Raw genomic sequence first — 21,174 nt, 5'->3', positions numbered from 1 at the left:
AATAAAACTTTACAAGAGCACCTGGGTGGCTCAATCGGTTAAGCATCCAACAACGGCTCAGGTCATATCTCATGGTTCGTGGGCTCGAGCCTTGCGTCAGGCTCTGTGCTGACAGCTCAGAGCCTGAAGCCTATTTTGGATTCTGTGTCTCCCTCTCTCTCTGCCCCTCCCCTGCTTGCACTGTCTCTCTCTCTCTCTCAAAAATAAATAAACCTTAAAAGAACTTTTTAATTTTTAGAAATATAAAACCTTACATAAAAATTAATCTCCAAAGCATTTTTCAGAATAGCAAAAACCTGGATGAAATTCAATGTTCAGCAATAATGGTTAATCTACAACACTATAAATCAAATTATGACACCATTCTGCCAGTTGAATATTATATAATCACTGCCCATAAAGTATTCTTCCCAAAGTATTTAGTCTAAATTGAATTAAGCTTTTACATTTAACTTCCAGTTTATCAGAATTCAGAGGAATATTTTAAATGACAACATTAAGAAGCAATCAGACAAATCCAGATGTATCTGATCTCTTCAAAAACCTAATGTATCATTTAAAGCAAACAAAAAAAAACTGACATTAAATTAAGAGAGAATGAAAAAATATAAAAAAACAACAAATAAAACCACAAAGTTTGACTGGATCTTAGTTTGAAAATAAAAAAGCAGTAAGATATTCTTGGGGTGCCTGGAGGGCTCAGTAGATTAAGCATCCAACTCTTGATTTTGGCTCAGGTCATGATCTCAAGGTTATGAGATTAAGCCCCATGTCTGGCTCCACACTGGAGCCTGCTTAAGACTCTCTCTCCCTCCCTCTACCACTCATACTCTCTAAAAATAAATACATACATACATACATATTTTTGGACAATTAAGAAATTTTGAGGGGCATCTGGTTGCCTGAGTTATAAGAGCATGTGACTCTTGATCTCAGGATCGTGAGTTCAAGCCCCACATTAGGTGAAGAGATTACTTAAACAAATAAACTTTAAAAAAGAGAAATTCTGAATATGAGTTACATATCATATAATATTAGTTGTTCAATTTTCTACATGTAATAATGGTATTATGAATGGAAAAACTCTTATTCTGAGAAGATGCATACTGAAATATACAGGGTTAAGAAGCCTGATATCTACAATTCAGCCTTGAAATGTTTCAAAAAACAGGTATTTATGCATATATAAAGACAGGAAGATAAAGCAAATATGACAAGTTTATTAACTGTACTTACTGTACTAGACTTTCAAATTATCTGTTTGAAAACTTGCATTATAAAACTTCACTAAGAAAAAAAAAAGTTGCTATAAATAGACTATTTTTTTAACTTTATTTTGATGCAATTTCAAACTTACAGAAAAATTACAAGAATAGTAAAAAGAACTCCCATATACTCTTTGCCCAGGTTCACAGTTAACACTGCACACCATCTGCTTATCATTCACATGCTCACACTCAGATACACCCTCTCTCTGCACATACACATGCAAGCACATATTTTTCTGAGCCTTCTGAGAACAAGTTACAAACAACATGCTCTTTTGCCCCTAAATATCCACATACTATAAATCAAATTTTTAACAACAGTCCAAATAATGTCCTTTGTAACTTTTTTTTAATTTGGTTTAACAATGGCATGACCAAGGGAGTGCCTTAATATTAGAGGCGACTAAACAATATTATATATTAATATTATATATTAATACTATATATTATATATTATGTTATACTGTTATATATATTATGTGTATATATTATGTATAATACATTATAATATGTATATTATATATTACATATATGTAATATATATTATTATAATATTATATATTATTATATATTTATATATAAACAATTAACATTAATATTACATATTAATATTATATTATAAAAATATATATATATAAAACTAAAGAAAATACACACACATATAAAAAGATATTAACAAGGGCGCCTGGGTGGTTCAGTCTGTTAAGCATCCAACTCTTGGTTTCGCCTCAGGTCGTGATCTCGAGGTTCATGAGTTCGAGCCCCATGTCAGGCTCTGTGCTGATGACGTGGAACCTGCTTGGGATTCTCTCTCCCTCTCTCTCTGCCTTCCCTGCTCACACACTCTGTCTCTCTCAAAATAAATAAACAAATTTGAAAAATAAATAAATAAAATAAACAAACAGAATGTCTCTATCCTGAAGAGTTCTGCTATGGTGGGAGAGGTGGAAGGGGAGAAGGAGACAACTGGAGACCAGGAAGCACTTGCAGAGGTGGGGTATGGAGAGCAGCCAGGGACCAAACAGGGAATTGAGAACTGAGGGATGGAGATGAGAAGAGAGCACTGCCAGACTGTAAGAAGAAACTGCTGACTAAAAACTGGAGCAGAGGATAGCCTCCCACAGTTCCCGAGCCAAGCAAGTAAGGAAACAGGGAGACTCTAATGAAAGAAAAGCTCCATATTCCCACCTACTGTCCTCTTTTTCAGGGCTAGCAGATCCAGGCCTAGAGTTGGGGGAGAGACAAGCTCCCAATAGCAGGAAAATAGCAATTATCTCCCCTCTGGCCTCTGATGGGATTCACTACCCTCATCTGTTCTCTGTCCCTCAACTAGTGAGCTGGCTCTGTGATAAAATGAACAAGAGATTTGGCAGGTTTCCTAGAATGGACAGATAAAGCATTCTCTGAAAATTTACTGAGTGCCAGGTAGTTTAAAAGCATTTAAACTGGGGTGTCTGGGTGGCTCAGTCAGTTAAGCGTTTAACTCTTGATTTTAACTCAGGTCATGATCTCACAATTCATGAGATTGAGCCCCATGTGGGGCTCTGCGCCAACAGCCCAGAGCCTGCTTGGGATTCTCTCTCTCCCTTTCTCTCTCTGCCCCTCCCCCATGCCCCCCTGCCCCACGAGTGCGTGTGCGCTCTCATTCTCTCTCTCTCCCTCTCAAAATAAGTAAACAAACATTAAAAAAGTTTTTAACTATGGGGGGGCTCAGTCAGTAGAGCATGTGACTTTTCTAATTTGAGAGTAAGAATGACAGAGAGAGAGAGAGAGAGAGAGAGAATCTTAAGCAGTGAGAGAGAGAGAGAGAGAGAGAGAGAGAGAGAGAGAGAGAGAATCTTAAGCAGTCTCCATGCCCATCATGGAGCCCAATGTGAGGGACTCAATCCCACAACCCTGGGATCATGACCTGAGCCAAAATCAAGAGTCTGATGTTTAACCGACTGAACCACCTAGGCGCCCCAAAAATGTGACTCTTGATCTTGGGGTTGGGAGTTTGAGCCCCATGCTGGGTATGGAGATTACTTTAAAAACAAAACAAAACTGGGGCGCCTGGGTGGCTTGGTCGGTTAAGCGTCCAACTTCGGCTCAGGTCATGATCTCACGGTCCGTGGGTTCGAGCCCCGCGTCAGGCTCTGTGCTGACAGCTTAGAGCCTGGAGCCTGCTTCGGATTCTGTGTCTCCCTCTCTCTCTGCCCCTCCCCTGTTCATGTTCTGTCTCTCTCTGTCTCAAAAATAAATAAATGTTAAAAAAAAAAAAAATTAAAAACAAAACAAAAAACCATTTAAATTAGGACAATCCTTCCAATAACCCAGAATGGAAGTTACTATTTTATCTTCTTTTCATAGATTAAGAAACTGTGTTTAAAAGAAGATAGTTAGGGGGCGCCTGGGTGGCTCAGTGGGTTAAGCATCTGACTCCTGATTTCGTCTCAGGTCATGATCTCATAGTTTGTGAGTCTGAGCCTGGCATCAGGCTCTGCACTGACAGTGTGGAGCCTGCTTGGGATTCTCTCTCTCTCCCTTTCTCTGCCTCTCCCCTACTCACACTCTGTTTCTCTCTCTCTCAAAATAAATGAAAAAAACTTAAGAAGAAATTTTTTTTCATAAATAACTAAAAGAAGATAGTTACATGACCTGTGCCAGGGCACTAAACCAGAGAATGGTGCAGCCAGAATTCACACTCAGTCATCTGACTGTAAACTCATGCTCTCTCCATTCCACTATGCTGCCTCTGAAGCAGACTTCACACGGGCAGCAAATCAAAGATGTTCAGCCAAGTATTTCTTCCTGACCAGGTACGGTTCTAAACTTCTACAGCTCGGAGACAGCACAGGAAGCAAAACTAGAAAGGTTGTCCTCATTCTCCTAAAAACACACTTATAAGATGAAAGCCAACAGAACTTTTCACCTGCTCAGAAAGCTTCCTCACTTCCTCTAGAATGGAAGCAACAGGCCGACTCCTCTCCCGGCCACGAGTGAAAGGGACGATGCAGTAGCTGCACATATTGTCACAGCCTCGCATGATAGACCTGGGGGAAAAGCACCAAAACTTAGTAAGAGGAATGGGACACCTGCTCCCACCCAAGGAGCAGGTCAGAGCTCCCTAGACGTTATCCTTTGGCTCTGAATCCTCTTGGCACCATATTCACACTGGACCAATCTGAGACATTTTTAAGGCAGACATTTTTTATCTCTAAAAACTAGTATCTAAGCACATGATATAAACCACACTGCAACTGGTAGATAGAGCAGTTACCCTGAGGGAGCACAGTGGTGAGGGAAAGGGTGCAGATGTACCAGGAGTATGCCCCATAAATAGAAAACGTTTGAACTTTTTACATCTACACCAGAAAAATATATATATTATGAAGTGTGTATGGGGAGGAAAAACTTCAGATTTCTTTTTTCTTTTTTTTTTTTATTTTTGCAGAGAAAGAGAGAAAGAGAGAGAGAGAGAAAGAAAGAGCACAAGTAGGGGAGGGGCAGAGAGAGAGGGAGACACAGAATCCAAAGCAGGCTCCAGGTTCTGAGCTGTCAGCACAGAGCCTGACACGGGGCTTGAACTCATGGACAGCGAGATCATGACCTGAGCCGAAGTTAGACATTCAACCGACTGAGCCACCCAGGCGCCCCTGAGAAACTTCAGATTTAAAACAGGAATTCAGGGGCGCCTGGGTGGCGCAGTCGGTTAAGCGTCCGACTTCAGCCAGGTCACGATCTCGCGGTCCGTGAGTTCGAGCCCCGCGTCGGGCTCTGGGCTGATGGCTCAGAGCCTGGAGCCTGTTTCCGATTCTGTGTCTCCCTCTCTCTCTGCCCCTCCCCCGTTCATGCTCTGTCTCTCTCTGTCCCAAAAATAAATAAACGTTGAGAGAAAAAAAAAAAAAAAATTTAATAAAAAAAATAAATAAATAAATAAAATAAAATAAAACAGGAATTCATAGTTCTCACTCGTTCCTGATCCAATTATTAGGTTTCTAAGTTAAATCACTCTCTTCCAATTGCATCCTGTATATGAAAACATTAATTTACCTTAAGGAAATAATTATGAATATCAAAGATGTTCACTGAAGAACTGTTAAATAAATGTTAGCTATTGTTTTTATTAAGCTTTCCAAGAAGTGTGGGATAGCCATTAAAATGACAGAGGTTGACAAACTTTCTATAAGAAACAGACAGTAAATATTTCAGGCTTCGCAGACCACACGGTCTGTGTCACGATTACTCAATTCTGCTACTGTAATGGCAAAACCAGCCACAGATAATATATAAACAAATGGTAAGGCTATATTTCAGTAACTTCATTTACAAAAAACAGGCTGCAATTTTTTTTTTTTTTGCCAATTTGCCAATCTCTGTTATAGAAAATTTAATTACATAAAATTAAAATATTTCACCATTTAAAGTAAGGTTATAAAACCAAGTACATCAAGAGCCCATTTTTACAACTAAACACAGGTACAAAGCATACACACACAGGAAAGGACAGGAATAATATAGCAAAATGATAACAGTGTTCATCATTAGGTGGTTGGAATATTGGTGACTCTTACTTTCCTCTTTATGTTTTTTTTTTTAATCTTTTCCACGTATTCTTCAACAAATATGAACTATTTTGTCACCAGATTTTACTACTTTTTTTCAGTTAAAGTTCAGGGGAAGAAAAAAAGGAATAGGAAAGCTGAAGATATTTTCCTAAGTAAAAAATTAGAATACAGAAAGAATGGTAGGAAAGATCCCATATTACATGTATGAATGGATATGGAAAGAACACTCCTAAAAGGACTATACAAGAAACTACTAACATGGCTGCCTCTGAGGTGGCCTACAAGACTGGGGAGAAGAGATGTGAAGGAGTCTGACTTTATCAGTTTTTTGTTTTTTATGTTTTGTCCTATATGCATGTATTAATTTGCTTTAATGTAGCAAAATTAACATTATTTTAAGAGTGAGAAAGGAGAAGTTCACTCCCTGTCTCTTGGGCAGTGTCTTACACGAAGGCTGATGTAGCACTGGGGCTTGTCTGGACTGGCATGACATCAGCATAGGTCTCATCCAGAGAGAGCAGCACATTGGCAGCTTGTTGACCTGACTCGGCAACAGCCAGCAGCCGAGGAAGGTCCCGATAGGCATCTGGACCAGCCAAAATATCCACCATTTTCTCCCTGTTGAGGATCTCCTCCTTCAATCTCTCAGCCATGCAGCCTGAGGAAGGAAAACAAAATAAGTACCCATTCACAAATGCATCTGGTCTCGTGGTTTCTTCTCAGTACACATTACCTCCAGCTACATTCAGAGACCAGGGCACAGAAACTTCTCTTAAGAGTTTAGCATCATCATTCCCCAAATTTGCCCAATACTTCCATAGCACTGGAACCTGCATCTTCCTATATGAGAAAACCAAAGGAAGCAAGCAACTAAAGAAATCAATTAAATGCTCAGAAAAAAATTAAACCATCATCCAGGGGCACCTGGGTGGCTCAGTCAGTTAAGGGTCTGACTCTTGATTTGTTCGGTTGAAGTCATGATCTCATGGTTTCATGAGTTTGAGCCTCTCATCGGGCTCACTGCTGTCAGCACAGAGCCCACTTTAGATCTTCTGTCCTCCCTCAATCTGCCCCTCCCTCTCTCAAAAATAAACATTAAAAAAAAAAAAAAAACAAAAAAACCTATTCTTGGTTATACACCTATGTTCATAGCAGTATCGTTCACAATAGCCAAAAGGTGGAAGCAACCCTAGTGTCCATCAACAGATATGGTGTATACATAAAATGGAATATTATTCAGCCTTAAAAAAGGAAGGAAATTCTGATATATGCTATAATATGGATGAATCTTGAAGACATTGTGCTAAATGAAATAAGCCACTCACAAAAGGACAGATATTCCATGATTCCACTTGTATGAGTTACCGAGAATAATCAAATTCATAGAGGCAGAAAGTACAATGGTAAGTTGCCAGGAGCTAAGGTGAGAAGGGAAATGGGAAGTTATTTAATGGGTAGAGAGTTGCAGTTGGGGAAGATGAAAAAGTTCTGGAAATGGATGGTGGTGATGGTTGCACAACAATATGACTAAACTTGAAGCCACTGAACTGTACATTTTAAAAAAGGGCTCAAATGATAAATTTCATGTTACCTATATTTTACCACAATAAAAAACAAAGTATTGGGGGGATTTCTGAAATTCCTAACAAAGATATAGCCAGGGGCTTCTATAATGAAGGAACTGAAATGAAACAAAACATTTCAGGGGCACCTGGATGGGCTTAGTTAGATCAGCATCCAACTTCAACTCAGGTCGTGATCTCTCAGTTCGTGGGTTTGAGCCCCGCATTGGGTTCTATGCTGACAGCTCAGAGCCTGGAGCCTATCTGGGATTCTGTGCCACCTTCTTTCTCTGTCCCTCCCCAGCTCACACTCAGTCTCTCTCTGTCTCTCAAAAACACATAAACATTAAAAAATAAAAAATAAAAAAAGAAACAAAACATCTCAGCTAATCCTTCCATCCTCCTATGTCACTTAGTACATTAATCTGTATAACAGGATATGCTCCAACTATGTTTTGACCCATCAAGAGGAATTAATTTAATCATTCCACAATGGACAGCCAATTTTAAAGTTAAATACATTAAATTCTGGGACCAAGAGGGTACAGAATATTCATTTTTGAGATATGCTTTCCAGCTATCTAGATCAGAGCTGTCCAACAGAATTTCCTCAAATGATAGAAATATTCTTTATCTGTGCTGTCCAAAATGGTAGCCACTAGTCAAGTGTGACTACTGAGAAGTCAATATGTGGCTAGTGAGAGTGAAAAAGTAAATTTTAATATTATTTAATTTTAGCTAAATTTAAATAACCACATGTGGCTAGTGGCTACCATACTGGTCAGTGCAGATCTAGATCCTCACTTGGCTCTACTTCAGGAGTCAAGACGAAAGGTGCCTACACTCTAAATTCATGCTGTTCCTTCAGACGCCAAACTCTCTCCTATCCATAACTCTGCCACCATCAGCCCCATTAAACTCTAACAAGGACAGACCATATTCTGAGTACCCATGACTTCAAGGCACTATGAAAAGCCCTTTTTATGGGCTTTAGCTTATTTCATGCTACAGCCTTTGACATCAAATACAAAAGTTACATGGGACGCATGACATTTCTTCAAACGCTGGGAATCCAGCATCTAACGGAAACCCTAGCATACAAAGCTACATGAAGGGGCACCTGGGTGCTCGTCACTTGAGCCTCCGACTCTTGATCTCAGCTCAGGTCATGATCTCAGACCTGATCTCATGAGACCTGTGCTCATGAGACCTGTGATCTCATGAGCACAGAGCCTGCTTGGGATTCTCTCTTTCCCCACCCCCCCTCTGCCCCTCCCCAATTTGCACGTGTATGCACTATCTCTCTCAAAATAAACAAATAAACTTAAAAAAAATTTCAGGGCACCTGGGTGGCTCAGTTGGTTATGCATCTGACTTCAGCTCAGGTCATGATCTCACAGCTTGTGAGTTCAAGCCTTGCATCGGGCTCTTGTGCTGACAGCCCAGACCCTGGAGCCTGCTTCAGATTCTGTGTCTCCGTCTCTCTCTGTCCCTCCCCTGCTTGCACACTGTCTCTCTTTCTCTCCCCAAAAATCAATAAACATTAAAAAAAAAAAAATTTTTTTTAATTTTCATGGAGCCCAAGTATCAAAACACAAAATCTCCAAATTACCGGATACCTAGAATCCCAATCCTCAGAGGCACTCGGGAGCGGAGCCGTTTTGTCTTCAGGGCTTTAAGCTGATGTAAACGATTCCAGATGGTCTGTTCAGCCTTCTCCCTACAAAGATCAAAAGAGGTATAACTGAACCTGACAATCAACTATACCACAAGCTAAAAGAGTGGGGCAACGGAAATAAAATCAAAAGAAACTTCAACCCTTTAAATGACTATCTACCTTTTAAGTTAAGGGAAGACAGGCAGGGAGCCAACTGAAGAAGCACCACTTGCTACAATTCACCATTCCCACAATGACACCCTTCCTGCATATCTCCACACCTGACAAGCCTTTACGGCAAACTCAGAATCCACTTCACAAAGCCTCATACAGTCTGTCCGCCCTTTAACTGCCTTATAACTATACTTTGCCCTATACTTAGCAACTTCTCTTTTATTATTTGATTTTTTTATATAGTGCTTTCTGCCAGATGTTAGAGCTATTTGTGTCTCTGCTTTAGTTCCCATATCAGACTAATCTCCTTAAAGCAAGGCTCCATGGAGGAGGGTTCATTTCTGAATCTCCCAAAGCCATCTAGTTCAGTGTCTTACAGCAGAAACACCCTCAACAAAAATGCTGGATTCCATTAACACTAAGGAAACACTAACACAAATGTGCCTTGTACACAGAAACAAAGTAAGAAACAGAATATGTTTACTTCCGATGGATGCCACCCATCTCCATTCAGAAGAACCCTGTCCCCGGCCACTGACTGCACCCTAACCCTCATGATGCTACATCCTAAACAAGTGCCATTACCTGCATGAGAAACCTTAGGAAAAGCTGGGTGCCTCAACATACCCCTCATCTATAAAATGGGTTTGATTATAGCACCTACCCCATAGGGTGGTTGTGAGAATTAAATCAGTGTATGTATAGTGCTCAGCACGAGACAGGATATGCAGCACGTGCTCGGCAAATGTCAGCCCAGTTCCATCGCTGCTATCTCCCACGCTGTAAAACTGCAAGTCCACTGACTCATCTCCACAGGTAGGCCAGCCTGGCACTGCTAACTCTGACACAAAACACGTTCGCTCTCTAGGTAAAGAACAAACTCCCACCTGATAGAACATGTGACAAGGAGGATCACATCAGCCTGAGTGGAAAAATAGGAAAAAAAGGGAAAATTACAATCTCTGAAATCTGCCTTGTAGAATCACTACCCACAGCTTTTTCTTTCCTATTATTCCTACTACTGTGGTAAAAACATACATAAAATTTACCATTTTAACCATTTTTAAGTGTACAGTTCAGGAACATTAAGTACATTCACACTATTGTGCAATCATTACCACCATCAAGCTCCAGAATCATTTCATGTTCCCCAACTAAATCTCCTCTGTTGGGTTCAGAGATTAAACACTAACTCCTCCGTTCCCCTCCACCTCACAGCCCATTTTTAACCTAGTTCCTTGCCTAAAAATGAGCACCACCATAAAAGTTTCAAAAATAACCAGAGCAAAAATACACCTTAGTCCCATGCTACACACTTTACTCAAGGAAACCCACTCTCACCAGGCCATACCCTGTTTCTAAAGCTGTATCTAAGTCCTGGCACAGGGGCGCCTGGGTGGCTCAGTTGGTTAAGCGTCCGAGTTCAGCTCAGGTCATGATCTCACGGTCCGTGAGTTCGAGCCCCGCGTCGGGCTCTGTGCTGACAGCTCAGAGCCTGGAGCCTGCTTCGGATTCTGTGTCTCCCTCTCTCTCTGACCCTCCCCCATTCATGCTCTGTCTCTCTCTGTCTCAAAAATAAATAAACATTAAAAAAATAAAAATTAAAAAAATAAGTCCTGGCACAAATGCAGAGTCTCATCCAGGCCCAGGAAACAAGGGAAGCAGAAAACCCACGTACCTCTTGGAGGTTCCTGGTGCGCAGGTAGCCACTCTTCTGTAAGACAGACCAGGCTATCTCTGTGTCATTCACATTCATCTGACAGCCATAGGTCTCCAGGTAGACTGCAATGAGAGGAGGATTCCACAGTAGGCAGACTAAAAGGGACCGTATGTCTCAAAAGGTCTCTTTCCCAAATGCCCCAGAAACATCTGAGGCAACCAGTTATCCAAGTCCCCTGTTGCCTCAATTCTAAGATACCATTAACTGCCAGAGGTACTGCCAAATTAACAACAGCCTTTCAGAACAAAAGAAACACTGCAATACATACATACATAATTACAGGCCATGTCATTTAAAATACAGGGGAAACATGCACCTGAGAATCAAGGCAACGTGGTTATAAAAACAGAAAAGGGAGGACTAGCTGATAGTGTTGATTATCAGCTTAGGGGGAAAAAAATTTTTTTTTTTTTTTTTAATTAATGCCTCTTTTTTTTTTTTTTTTCAACGTTTATTTATTTTTGGGACAGAGAGAGACAGAGCATGAACGGGGGAGGGGCAGAGAGAGAGGGAGACACAGAATCGGAAACAGGTTCTGAGCCATCAGCCCAGAGCCTGACGCGGGGCTCGAACTCACGGACCGCGAGATCGTGACCTGGCTGCAGTCGGACGCTTAACCGACTGCGCCACCCAGGCGCCCCGAAAAAAATTTTTTTAAGTAGGCTCTATGCCCAGTGTAGAGCCCAACACAGGGCTTGAACTCACAACCCGGAGATCAACACCTGAGCTGAGATCAAGAGTCAGAGGCTAAACCAAGTGAACCGCCCAGGCGCCCCAAAAATAAATTTAAATCCATTACACTCCTCCTTCTCAAAACAAGGTTCTCCAACCTCTGAAAATAACAACAATGGCAGGAGGGTACACAAAGCCACAAAATAAAAATGAGGTAACTTCCTACTACAAACAAACTACAAACTACAAACATACATCTCAAATGAAAGCAAGCATTGTGGCACCTGGCTGGCTCAGTCAGCAGAGCATGGGACTCTTGATCTCCAGGTGTAAGTTTGAGCCCCAGGTTGAAGTAGAGCCCACGATGAAGTAGAGATTACTTAAAAATAAAACCTTTAAAAAAAAAAAAAAAGTATGGCTGTATTATGACATAAAACACATTTGCATAAAGCTTCTTTTTTAATGTTTATTTATTTGAGAGACAGAAAGCATGTGAGCAAGTGTGCAGGAGAGGCAGAGAGAAAAAGGGAGAGGGAGAATCCAAAGCAGGCTCTGCACTGTGAACACAGGGTCCAACACAGGTCCCAATCTCACAAACCGTGAAATCATGACCTGAGCTGGAATCATGAATCAGATGCTTAACCAGCTGAGCCACCCAAAGCTTTCACAACATCAAAGGGTGCCTGGGTGGCTCAGTCCATTAAGCGGTTAAGCGTCGGACCCTTGGTTGCGGCTTAGGTAATGATTTTACGGTTCATGAGAAAGCATGGGGCCTGCTTGGGATTCTCTCTCTCTTCCTCCCTCTCCACCCCTCCCCTGGCTGCACTCTCTCTCTCTCAAAATAAATAAATAAACTTAAAAAAAAATAGGAACATCAATTTCACACTCTGGCAAGCCCTTTCAAACTAAATTCCTCTATCAACCCCTATCCCCACTGGCAATCTTTAATCCACAGACCCAAATAAAGTCAAAATGAAGTTAAAAGTTGATGACAAAAAAATCCTATGAAAACCAACAGAAAAGAGCAGTAATTTATAAAAGAAAGAAACATCAGGTTTTGGGCTTTTTTTAATGCTCTTTGGCTCACTTTCCTTGTCTAAAAAAAGAGGACTAGTGGGTGTATGGGTGGCTCAGCAGGTTGAGGCTCAGGTCATGACCTGACTTTGGCTCAGGTCATGATCTCACAGTTCCTGGGTTTGAGCTACATTGGGCTGGGTGTTGACAGCTTGGAGCCTGCTTCAGATCCTCTGTCTCCCTCTCTCTCTGCCCCTCCCCCACTTGTGCTCACTCTCTCACAAATCAGTAAACATTTAAAAAGAAAAAAATTTAAAAAAGACTACAAAATACCTAGCAGGAGTCATAAGATGTACACATTCCTTGATTTACTAATTCAAATCCTTGATATTTACTCTGAAAAAAAAGGTCTTAGAATACATACACCCACTTATATGTATATGTGTGTGTGTGTGTGTGTGTGTGTATATACAAAGATACATATTATAGCATTACTTATAAAAACTTTTGAAACAACCTAATGTCCTACTATAGGGAACAGGTACATCATAGTACAGCACAATGTAATATTTTGTACCAATTTTTAAAAATTTGATTATGAAGACTGCAGTATTTAGAAAAGTGTCAAATGAAAACATCAAGTTACAAATGATTTGTGCTATATGATTGCAACCAAATCTTTAAGAATTATGGAAGGAGGGGCACCTGGATGGCTCAGTTAAGCATCCAGCTCTTGATTTGGCTCAGGTCATGATCTCGAAGTTTGTGGGACAGCGCCCCCCATCCGGCTCTGCGCTAACAGCATGGAGCCTGCTTGAGATTCTCTCTTTCCCTCTCTCTCTCTGCCCCTGCCCTGTTCACGCACACACACTTTCTCTCTCTCTCTCTCTCTCTCTCTCTCTCTCTCAAAATAAACAAGCAAACAAATATTTAAACATTTGGAAAAAAAAGAATTATAGAAGGAAATATTTTTTTTGAAACAGAGCAAAGGGGGAGAGATCTGGTTGCCCTTCAATGTCTCTTCAAACTTGTTTTTTATTTTTTCAAACTTTTTTTTTAAAAGGCATTTTGGGACACATGGGTGGCTCAGTTGGTTAAGCGTCTGACTTCTACTCAGGTTATGATCTCGCGGTTTGCGAGTTCAAGCCCTGCATCAGGCTCTCTGGTCAGCAAAGAGCCAGCTTTGGATCCTCTGTCTCCCTCTCTCTCTGCCCCTCCCCGACTGGTTCTCTCTCTCCCTGTCTCTCTGTCTCTCTGTTTCTTCCAATAAACTTTAGAAAAAAGAAAAAGAAAAAAGGAAAAGGTATTTTAATTGACTGTATAGTGTTTCTCAGAAAACCTTTATTGAAGCATAAAAAGTGAATTTCTACAGCACCAATAGTGAAAGGTGCCTTATGACTTAAGATGATCTAAAAATCAGAACAGAGACTATAGGGTTTCCAAAAGTAACCAAAGAGAGGACTCCCCAGGACTTCCACCCCCAGTCACATGGACCAAAAGTATGAGTTTCTTTATATTAATGTTACTTGATAAAGTCTGACAATTCCATAAGCCAGCAGCCTTCCCATACTATTAACCCTGCAGAGCCAGGTCTGCAATAAAAGAACAATTAAGAATCAGGAATGCTGGAAAGGAGCAAAGCAGAAGTCCAAAGAGAAAAGAAAAATAAAACCAACCTTTTCTCTGCCTCCCAGAAAGTTCATCCACTGTGAGATAGGGGGGTGGGTCCTCCACATCAGGCTTCTCTTGAGGATCTAAAGCACTTCTTAAAAAATGCTGAAAAGTCGGGCCAGCAGCCAGCCTAGAGCTGAAATCCTTCCGAACTCCATTTTCCTGCTGCCTCTCTGGACCGGGACATGTGGTGCCGTGGACACTACTCTGTGCCCTGCAGGTCCTGAGCAGCAGCCAGGACACAGAAGCCCAGGGGCCCCTTCTCTGTGCTTGCAGGACACACTGTAAAGGATGCATGGCACTAAACCAACAGCCAAAGTCTGCAAAAGAAGAACAGGTATCACCAATGTTTACTAACACGACATACAGGGCAACGCTATAAGCACTTCCAGTGTATTAATACATTTAATACACAAAAACCCAAGAAAATACTCTTAGTATTATCCCTATTTTACAGGTTAAAAACAAAAAACAAACAAACAAAAAAAAAAACTGGGGCAACTTACCCAAGGTCACACAAAGGGGTGCCAGAGATAAGATACAAATCCAGGCAATTTTCAAAACAAAAGGGTGGTAGAGAGATGAGATGGTGTGACAAAATAACAAAGTAGCACCTTGTGCTAGAACAGTTTCAAGGGCTTTCCATGTAATAATGCATTAAATCTTCACAGCAATCCTTGGCAAAATAGACAGTAGACACCATTGTTACCCCATTCAGAGATGAGGAAACAGACATAGAGAGGCTAAGGAACTTACCTAAGCTCCACCTAAGCAACAGAGCCAGGACTCAAATGAAGGTCTATAGGACTACAAAGCCGGCGGCTCCTAGCCACCTTGCTACAATGCCTGTTTCTATGAAAACCACTGTCTGAAGGCATCTTCCTTTGAGTTCCTTCAAATGTTAAGTATCTAACATGAGGCACCATGTCTGATCAGTGACTCCTCCCACCCTCCAAGAATCTCAAATTGCTGCCTTCAAAGTTCCTACCCAGGCCCTCTCACACACAGCTGGGGGGATGGAATATTGCAAATCTTTACACAGGGTGATTTGCCACTTTCCATGAAAATTACACAAACACTTTCACCAAGCAGTTCCATTCCTAGATATTTATCCTACAGATGCAGTTCCATTCCTAGATATTTATCCTACAGATACAGTCTTACATGTACAAAATGCCCCATGTATAAAGATATTCAATGCAGCAGTGTTTCTAATAGCAAAGGAATGGAAAAGATCTAAATGCCATCAAAAGGGAACTAGTTAAATAAGACATGGTACATCCTTACAGTGGAATAAAATGCAACTGTTGGAAAGTAAGGCTGAATCTATACATGACAAAAACAAGGAAGCACAGTGTTCAATAGTACCTATAACATGCTGTACTTTAATCTGTGGGGGAAGGAAGGCAAGAATATTAAGGTACACACTTATAAATGAACATAGTATCTACAGAATGCATAAGAAACAGTGGTTGCGGGCACCTGGGTGGCTCAGTTGGTTGAGTGTCCTACTTCAGCTCAGGTCATGATCTCACTGTCCGTGAGTTCGAGCCCTGGGTCAGGCTCTGTGCTGACAGCTCAGAGCGTGGAGCCTGCTTTGGATTCTGTGTCTCCCTCTCTCTCTGTCCCTCCCCCATTCGCTCTCTTTCCTTCAAAAATAAATAAACATTAAAAAAAAAAATTTTTTTTTTTAAAGAAACAGTGGATGTCTCCCAGGAAGTAACCTAGATGACTCAAAGTATGAGATGGAGACATTCTTTCTACCACATGTCCTTAACGGACTTCAGACCCCTTCAGGGTCTCCAGCCTGACTGCCTCACTCCAGTCATACCAGACATTTCTGTACTGATCTTCCCTAGCTTCTAGGCTTTTATACACACTGTTCTCTCTGCCCAGTATATCTTCTATATACTTACTGAGCCAACTCCTATGCTTTTAGATCTGTTTCCTCCTAGAAGCCTGTATCCTCAAAGTCTAGGCTGGGGTCCTCCTCTGGGTTCCGGAAGCCTCCTTCTAATCTCTATCTCAAGACTCATCACACTCTGCTGTTAATTACTACTTACACTTCTGCCATCCCTTACAGGCAGACAGGTTCCTAAAAGCAGGGAACAAATCTCATTCATTTCTACATTCTCAGCATCTCCCATTCAGTAACTGACTCCTGGCAGGAGCCGTACATGTAAAATGAGCAGATGTGGCCGATGACCTCTCTCACTTGATCACCTGCCATATAGGCTACCCGCACTTTAGGCAGGAGCAATGCTAAGCTACATTCAAGTATCAGAGAACAGCAGTCTTTTAGAGAGAGCTTTAAAGTCACTCTTTTCTGCCCCTTACTTGTTGTGTGACCTTGGACAAGTCAAATTCCCATCTCTGAGCTGCCAATTCCACATCTGTAAAATAAGGATTAAAAGCAGTACCTGTGTCCCAGAGGTGTTGTGACAATTAAAGAAGTATTAAAAACCCAACTTGGCTTACAGTAAGTCTTCAATAACTGCACATTTGCAGCCCACACTCCCTTTCCTGGGAGGTACAGAGCAATACAGTTAAGAGCATGAGCTCTGGAGTCGTAGTCTGACCCACATGCTGCCTAGCCAGGTAACCTTGGGCACCTGGGGTGCTTCTTAAACTTGGAGGGCTTCCATTTCTCAATAGTACCCATCTCTTCGAATACTGGGGGCATCAAATGTGATAACGCAAGCAAAATGTCTGCAGAACACAATGTAGGGGCTGGGGGGGGGGGGGCGGGGCTCAAAAACTGGTAGTCGCCAATAACGTTAAGACGGCAACCTCACTTCAACAAAAGTGAACATAAACGATAAACATCCCAAACATTTTCTTGGGTGGTTACCAGGCTTCAGGCGCGGTGCTTAGCCCTTCCCATGGATTACAGTATTTAATCCTCACAGCAGCAGCGTAGAGCAGGTTCTATCAGCCCCGCTTCACAGGTGAAGAGGCTAACGCTTGGGGGCAAGGAGGGGTGACTTGCCCAAGGTCATAGGCGAGCAGGCAGCGGAGCTGGGGCGCGAACCCCGACAGCCTGACTCCAGGGCCCGCGCCATCTCCCTTTGAACGCCGCGCACCTGGGGGGCTCCGCCGCCCTCCTGCCCCAAACACGGGCCACCTCCGCCGCCCCGGCCGCTCACCTCCCGCAGCCCGAAAACCCAGCAACCGGCAACAGGAGCTCCCCTCAAGCGGCCTGGACCCCCACCTCCGCCTTCCGCCGCCACGGAACGCACGCACAAGCGACTTCCGGTCCGCCTCGGCTTCCGTCCCTGACGGTGCACCGAAAGCGCCGCCTCCTGTGCTGGCCGGGTGGCTCCCGGCTCCCGGCTCCCCACATCCCCGCCCCCCGCCTTGGGGAAGCGCTGCGGTGCTGACCTGTCTGCTCGCCCCTAGTTGGCCTGCGGTAACCCAGCGCTTGGAATGGAGTGAGTGCGAGTTAATGTGCCCTAAATGTAAAATATACACCGGAGGGGCGCCTGGGTGGCTCGCTGGGTTAAACATCCGACCCTTGATTTTGGCTCAGGTCACGATCTCTCTATGGATGAGATGGAGCTCGGCATGGGGCTCTGCGCTGTCATAGCCTCTGCTTGGGATTCTCTCTGTCTCTCTCTCTCTGCCCCCCCACACCTTAAAATAAATAAACTTTTTTTTAAAAAGTACACAACGGATGTGGAAGAAAGACTGCAAAATATCAACCATTTTTATGTTGATTACGTGTTAAAATAATATTTGGGATATACTGGGCTAAATAAACAATTTAAATTGTTTCTTTTTACTTTTTTAAGTTTATTTATTTATTTTGGGGGAGAGAGGGAGAGACAGAATACCAAGCAGCCTCCGCGCTGTTAGCGCAGACCCCACGCAGTCCTCAATCTCAGGAACTGTGAGATCATGACTTGACCTGAGACAGTCTGGCCTTTAACCGGCTGAACCACCCAGGCGCCCCTCTTTTTACTTTTTTACTGTGGCTACTGGGAAGTTTTAAATTGTATATTGGCTCAGTCCGTTAAGCGACTAACTTCCGCGCAGGTCATGATCTCATGGTTTGTGGGTTTGCTGCTGTCAGTGCAGAACCTGCTTCAGATCCTCTGTCCCCGTCTGTCTGCCCCTCCTCCCCCTCCTCTCTCTCTCTCTCCCTCTCCCTCTCTCCCACTCCCTCTTTCTCTCAAAAATAAATAAATAGTTGAGCCTCCAACGTACACTTAGGTCGTGATCTCACAGTTTGTGAGTTCAAGCCCCACATCAGGCTCACTGCCATCAGCCTGTCAGGGCAGAGCCCACTTCAGATCCTCTGTCCCCCTCTGTCTGCCCCTCTCCCGCTTGCACTCTCCCCCAAAATTAATATTTTTAAAAAATAATAAATGTTTAAAGAATAATTTGTATACATGGCCCACATACTCTTTCTATTGGACAGCGCTGTGCTAGAGGTTAAAGACTTCCCATTGCCATTCCAGCCTGAACCCCCACCCTGAGAGGGTGGTTACAGATCCATAGTTCAGCTGCCTACAGGGACACGTCCTCTTGGGTATCTAATGACCGACTCTACCTTAATACAGAACTCTTCATTTCCACACTCACATCCTCACCCAAAACCTGTTCCTTGCCAGGGTAGCCCATCTCAGTACATGACCCAACCATCCTCCCAGTTGCACTAGGAGAAATTGAAATGGGCCATTTTTGTTTCCTCTCCCCCAACCTCCAGATTCAATCCGTCAGCAAGTCCTGCCAGCTCTAACTCAAAAATGTCTCAGGGCACCTGGGTGGCTCAGTGGGTTGGGCGTCTGACTTTGGCTCAGGTCATGATCTCACTGTTTGTGAGTTCCAGCCCCACATCAGGCTCTGTGCTGACAGCTCACAGCCTGGAACCTGCTTCGGATTCTGTGTCTGCCTCACTTTCTTCTCCTCCCCTGCTCGTACTCTCTCACTCTCAAAAATAAATAAACATTTTAAAAATGTCTAAAATTTACCCACTTCCTGTGCTACAACTCTAGCCCAGGCCACCAACATCTCATCAGAAACTACTGCAATAGCCAGCAAAGTTTCCTTGCTTCTGCCCTTGCCTTTGTCGCCTACAGACTACTTCCCATACCGAGCCTAACAGAATTTGTTTGTTTGTTTGTGTTTTATTGACAAAGATCATGCCATTCCTCTGCTGAAAACTCTGGGTAGCTTGTCATTACCATTGCAATAAAATCCAGATTTCCTACCATGTCCTAGGGCCTGCATGATCTGGCCTCTGCTTACTTTTACTTCCCCAACTTACTTCTAACATGTTCTCTCTAGTTGACTACACCTCAACTCTGTAACTTTATTTTGCTCCTTTCAATAAATACTCCAAGCACATGTTTATGTCAGAGTCTACTTAAAAATTATCTTTCTGGAATGCTTTTTCCCAAAATTGTTTCTTGGCTGGTCCCTTCTCGTTCTTCAGGTCTCAGCTTAAATATCAGCTCTTCAGAGAGGCCCTCCCTGACCACTCCATATAACCTGCTCCCATCACTATCCCATCATTTTCTTCATGGTACTTGTCACTATCCAAAATGATGGCATTATTTATTTACTTGCCATTGCCTGAGAGCAGGGCTACGTTCGGTCTTGTCCGTTGCAACATCCCCAAGATCTAGCAGAGAGTCTTAACTCATGGAAGAGCTTAATAAATAGTTGTTAAATGAATAAATGATTGTGTTGTGTTTTAGTCTGGGTTCTCCAAAAACAGACCCTGAGACAAGGATTTGAATGCTGGTAGGAGGTCTCAGGAAACATTGACAGGGTAGTCAGGGAAGGAGACAGGGTAGGGGAGATGGCCAATAAAGAATGTTACCATGGTGGCCATCTGGGGTTTAATTCTGTTGGGGAGTTCTGGGAAACCGTGTAGCACACATACCTCAGAATTATTACACCCAAGAGGAGAGGAAGCTAGACTAGTTATATGCCAGCAGTCATGGTAGAAAGATGCTCCTATGTGTATTAGTTCCTCAGCACTTCATCTCTGTCTGGGCAAGGAGATCTGTGATTTGGAAGAAAGTCCTGTGTCGATAAGGCACTGGCCCCAACACTCCGAACTGTAAGGCTCTGGGGGCCCTGACAGCCCCCGCTCCAATGACTTCTCTAACTCCTCACTCGAACTCTATGAGGTTATTATTAGCGCACTTTAAGGCAAGAAAAGTGAAAATACAAAAGGTGATCACATGCTGAAGCTCACACAACTACTGCATAGCAGAACTGGGATCCACCCACAGGCCAGGCTGATCCCAAAATGCTATTCTTACCACTGACTGACTAAGTGAAAGTCAGACTGGCTGGGTTCCCATTGAGGTTCTGACACTTACCATGATAGTCAAGGCCAAGTTAGTCATCCCTGCTGATTCCCAGTTTCTTTGCCTATTAAGTGGCTGCCATGTGGAGAATACACTGCTTTGGGGGTAAGAGGATGAAGAGGCAAATAAGGAGAGCATTTAGGAGGCTGTGGCAGTTGCCCAAAGACTGTGGAGTCTCGGACCATCGTGCTGTCTTGGGGCGGTGAGGATGATGGAAGCAAACCTGGATTTCAGGAGTTTGGGATATACTGGAATTAAGCTCACACTGTCTACTTAGATGACTGCTGGCTACCAATTCAGTCAAAAATACAAAGGCAAACACAGGCCGAAAACCGTATCATGGTTCTTGATTTTGACTGTGGTTCTCCAGATAACCTAGAATGTGATCTGATCATTTGGGGTAACTATCAGTACTATGAAAGTATACCAGAATTCCTGGAAAATGCTTAAACTCTACAGACAAGTCCCTGGATACTCTGGGATCTAAAGACTCCAGTTAGAAAAATATTCAGGTTTACTGTCAAGTTGCAAAGGGAAGATGTCCTGTCCTAATATGGCCATGGAGC

The 21,174-nt window shown here is 42.7% G+C and overlaps 1 protein-coding gene across 3 annotated transcripts in view; it reads right to left on the bottom strand.

The window, feature by feature from the left end:
* The window catches only part of CDK5RAP1 (CDK5 regulatory subunit associated protein 1), an 82,019-nt gene extending 64,492 nt beyond the window's left edge, over positions 1-17,527 (bottom strand). For 2 of the 3 annotated variants that reach the window (XR_003967632.1, XM_030309788.1), the window contains exons 1-7: positions 17,432-17,527; positions 14,291-14,605; positions 10,887-10,990; positions 10,096-10,130; positions 8,997-9,097; positions 6,263-6,473; positions 4,180-4,300 (exon numbers count right to left, since the gene is read on the bottom strand). Coding sequence is in view for 2 of the 3 variants with exons in the window: in XM_030309788.1 (XP_030165648.1) it covers positions 4,180-4,300; positions 6,263-6,473; positions 8,997-9,097; positions 10,096-10,130; positions 10,887-10,990; positions 14,291-14,582 (864 nt within the window). In the remaining variant the exon portion in view is untranslated. The remainder of the gene's footprint in view (positions 1-4,179; positions 4,301-6,262; positions 6,474-8,996; positions 9,098-10,095; positions 10,131-10,886; positions 10,991-14,290; positions 14,606-17,431) is intronic. The other variant, XM_030309789.1, reaches the window with a different exon arrangement.
* Positions 17,528-21,174: the final 3,647 nt, after the last annotated feature.

The sequence above is a fragment of the Lynx canadensis genome, chromosome A3 (genome assembly GCF_007474595.2).
Source record: "Lynx canadensis isolate LIC74 chromosome A3, mLynCan4.pri.v2, whole genome shotgun sequence".
NCBI classification, from domain to species: domain Eukaryota; kingdom Metazoa; phylum Chordata; class Mammalia; order Carnivora; family Felidae; genus Lynx; species Lynx canadensis.
Note: the sequence above shows the minus strand (reverse complement) of the source record. Positions and strands in the feature narration are given on the sequence as shown.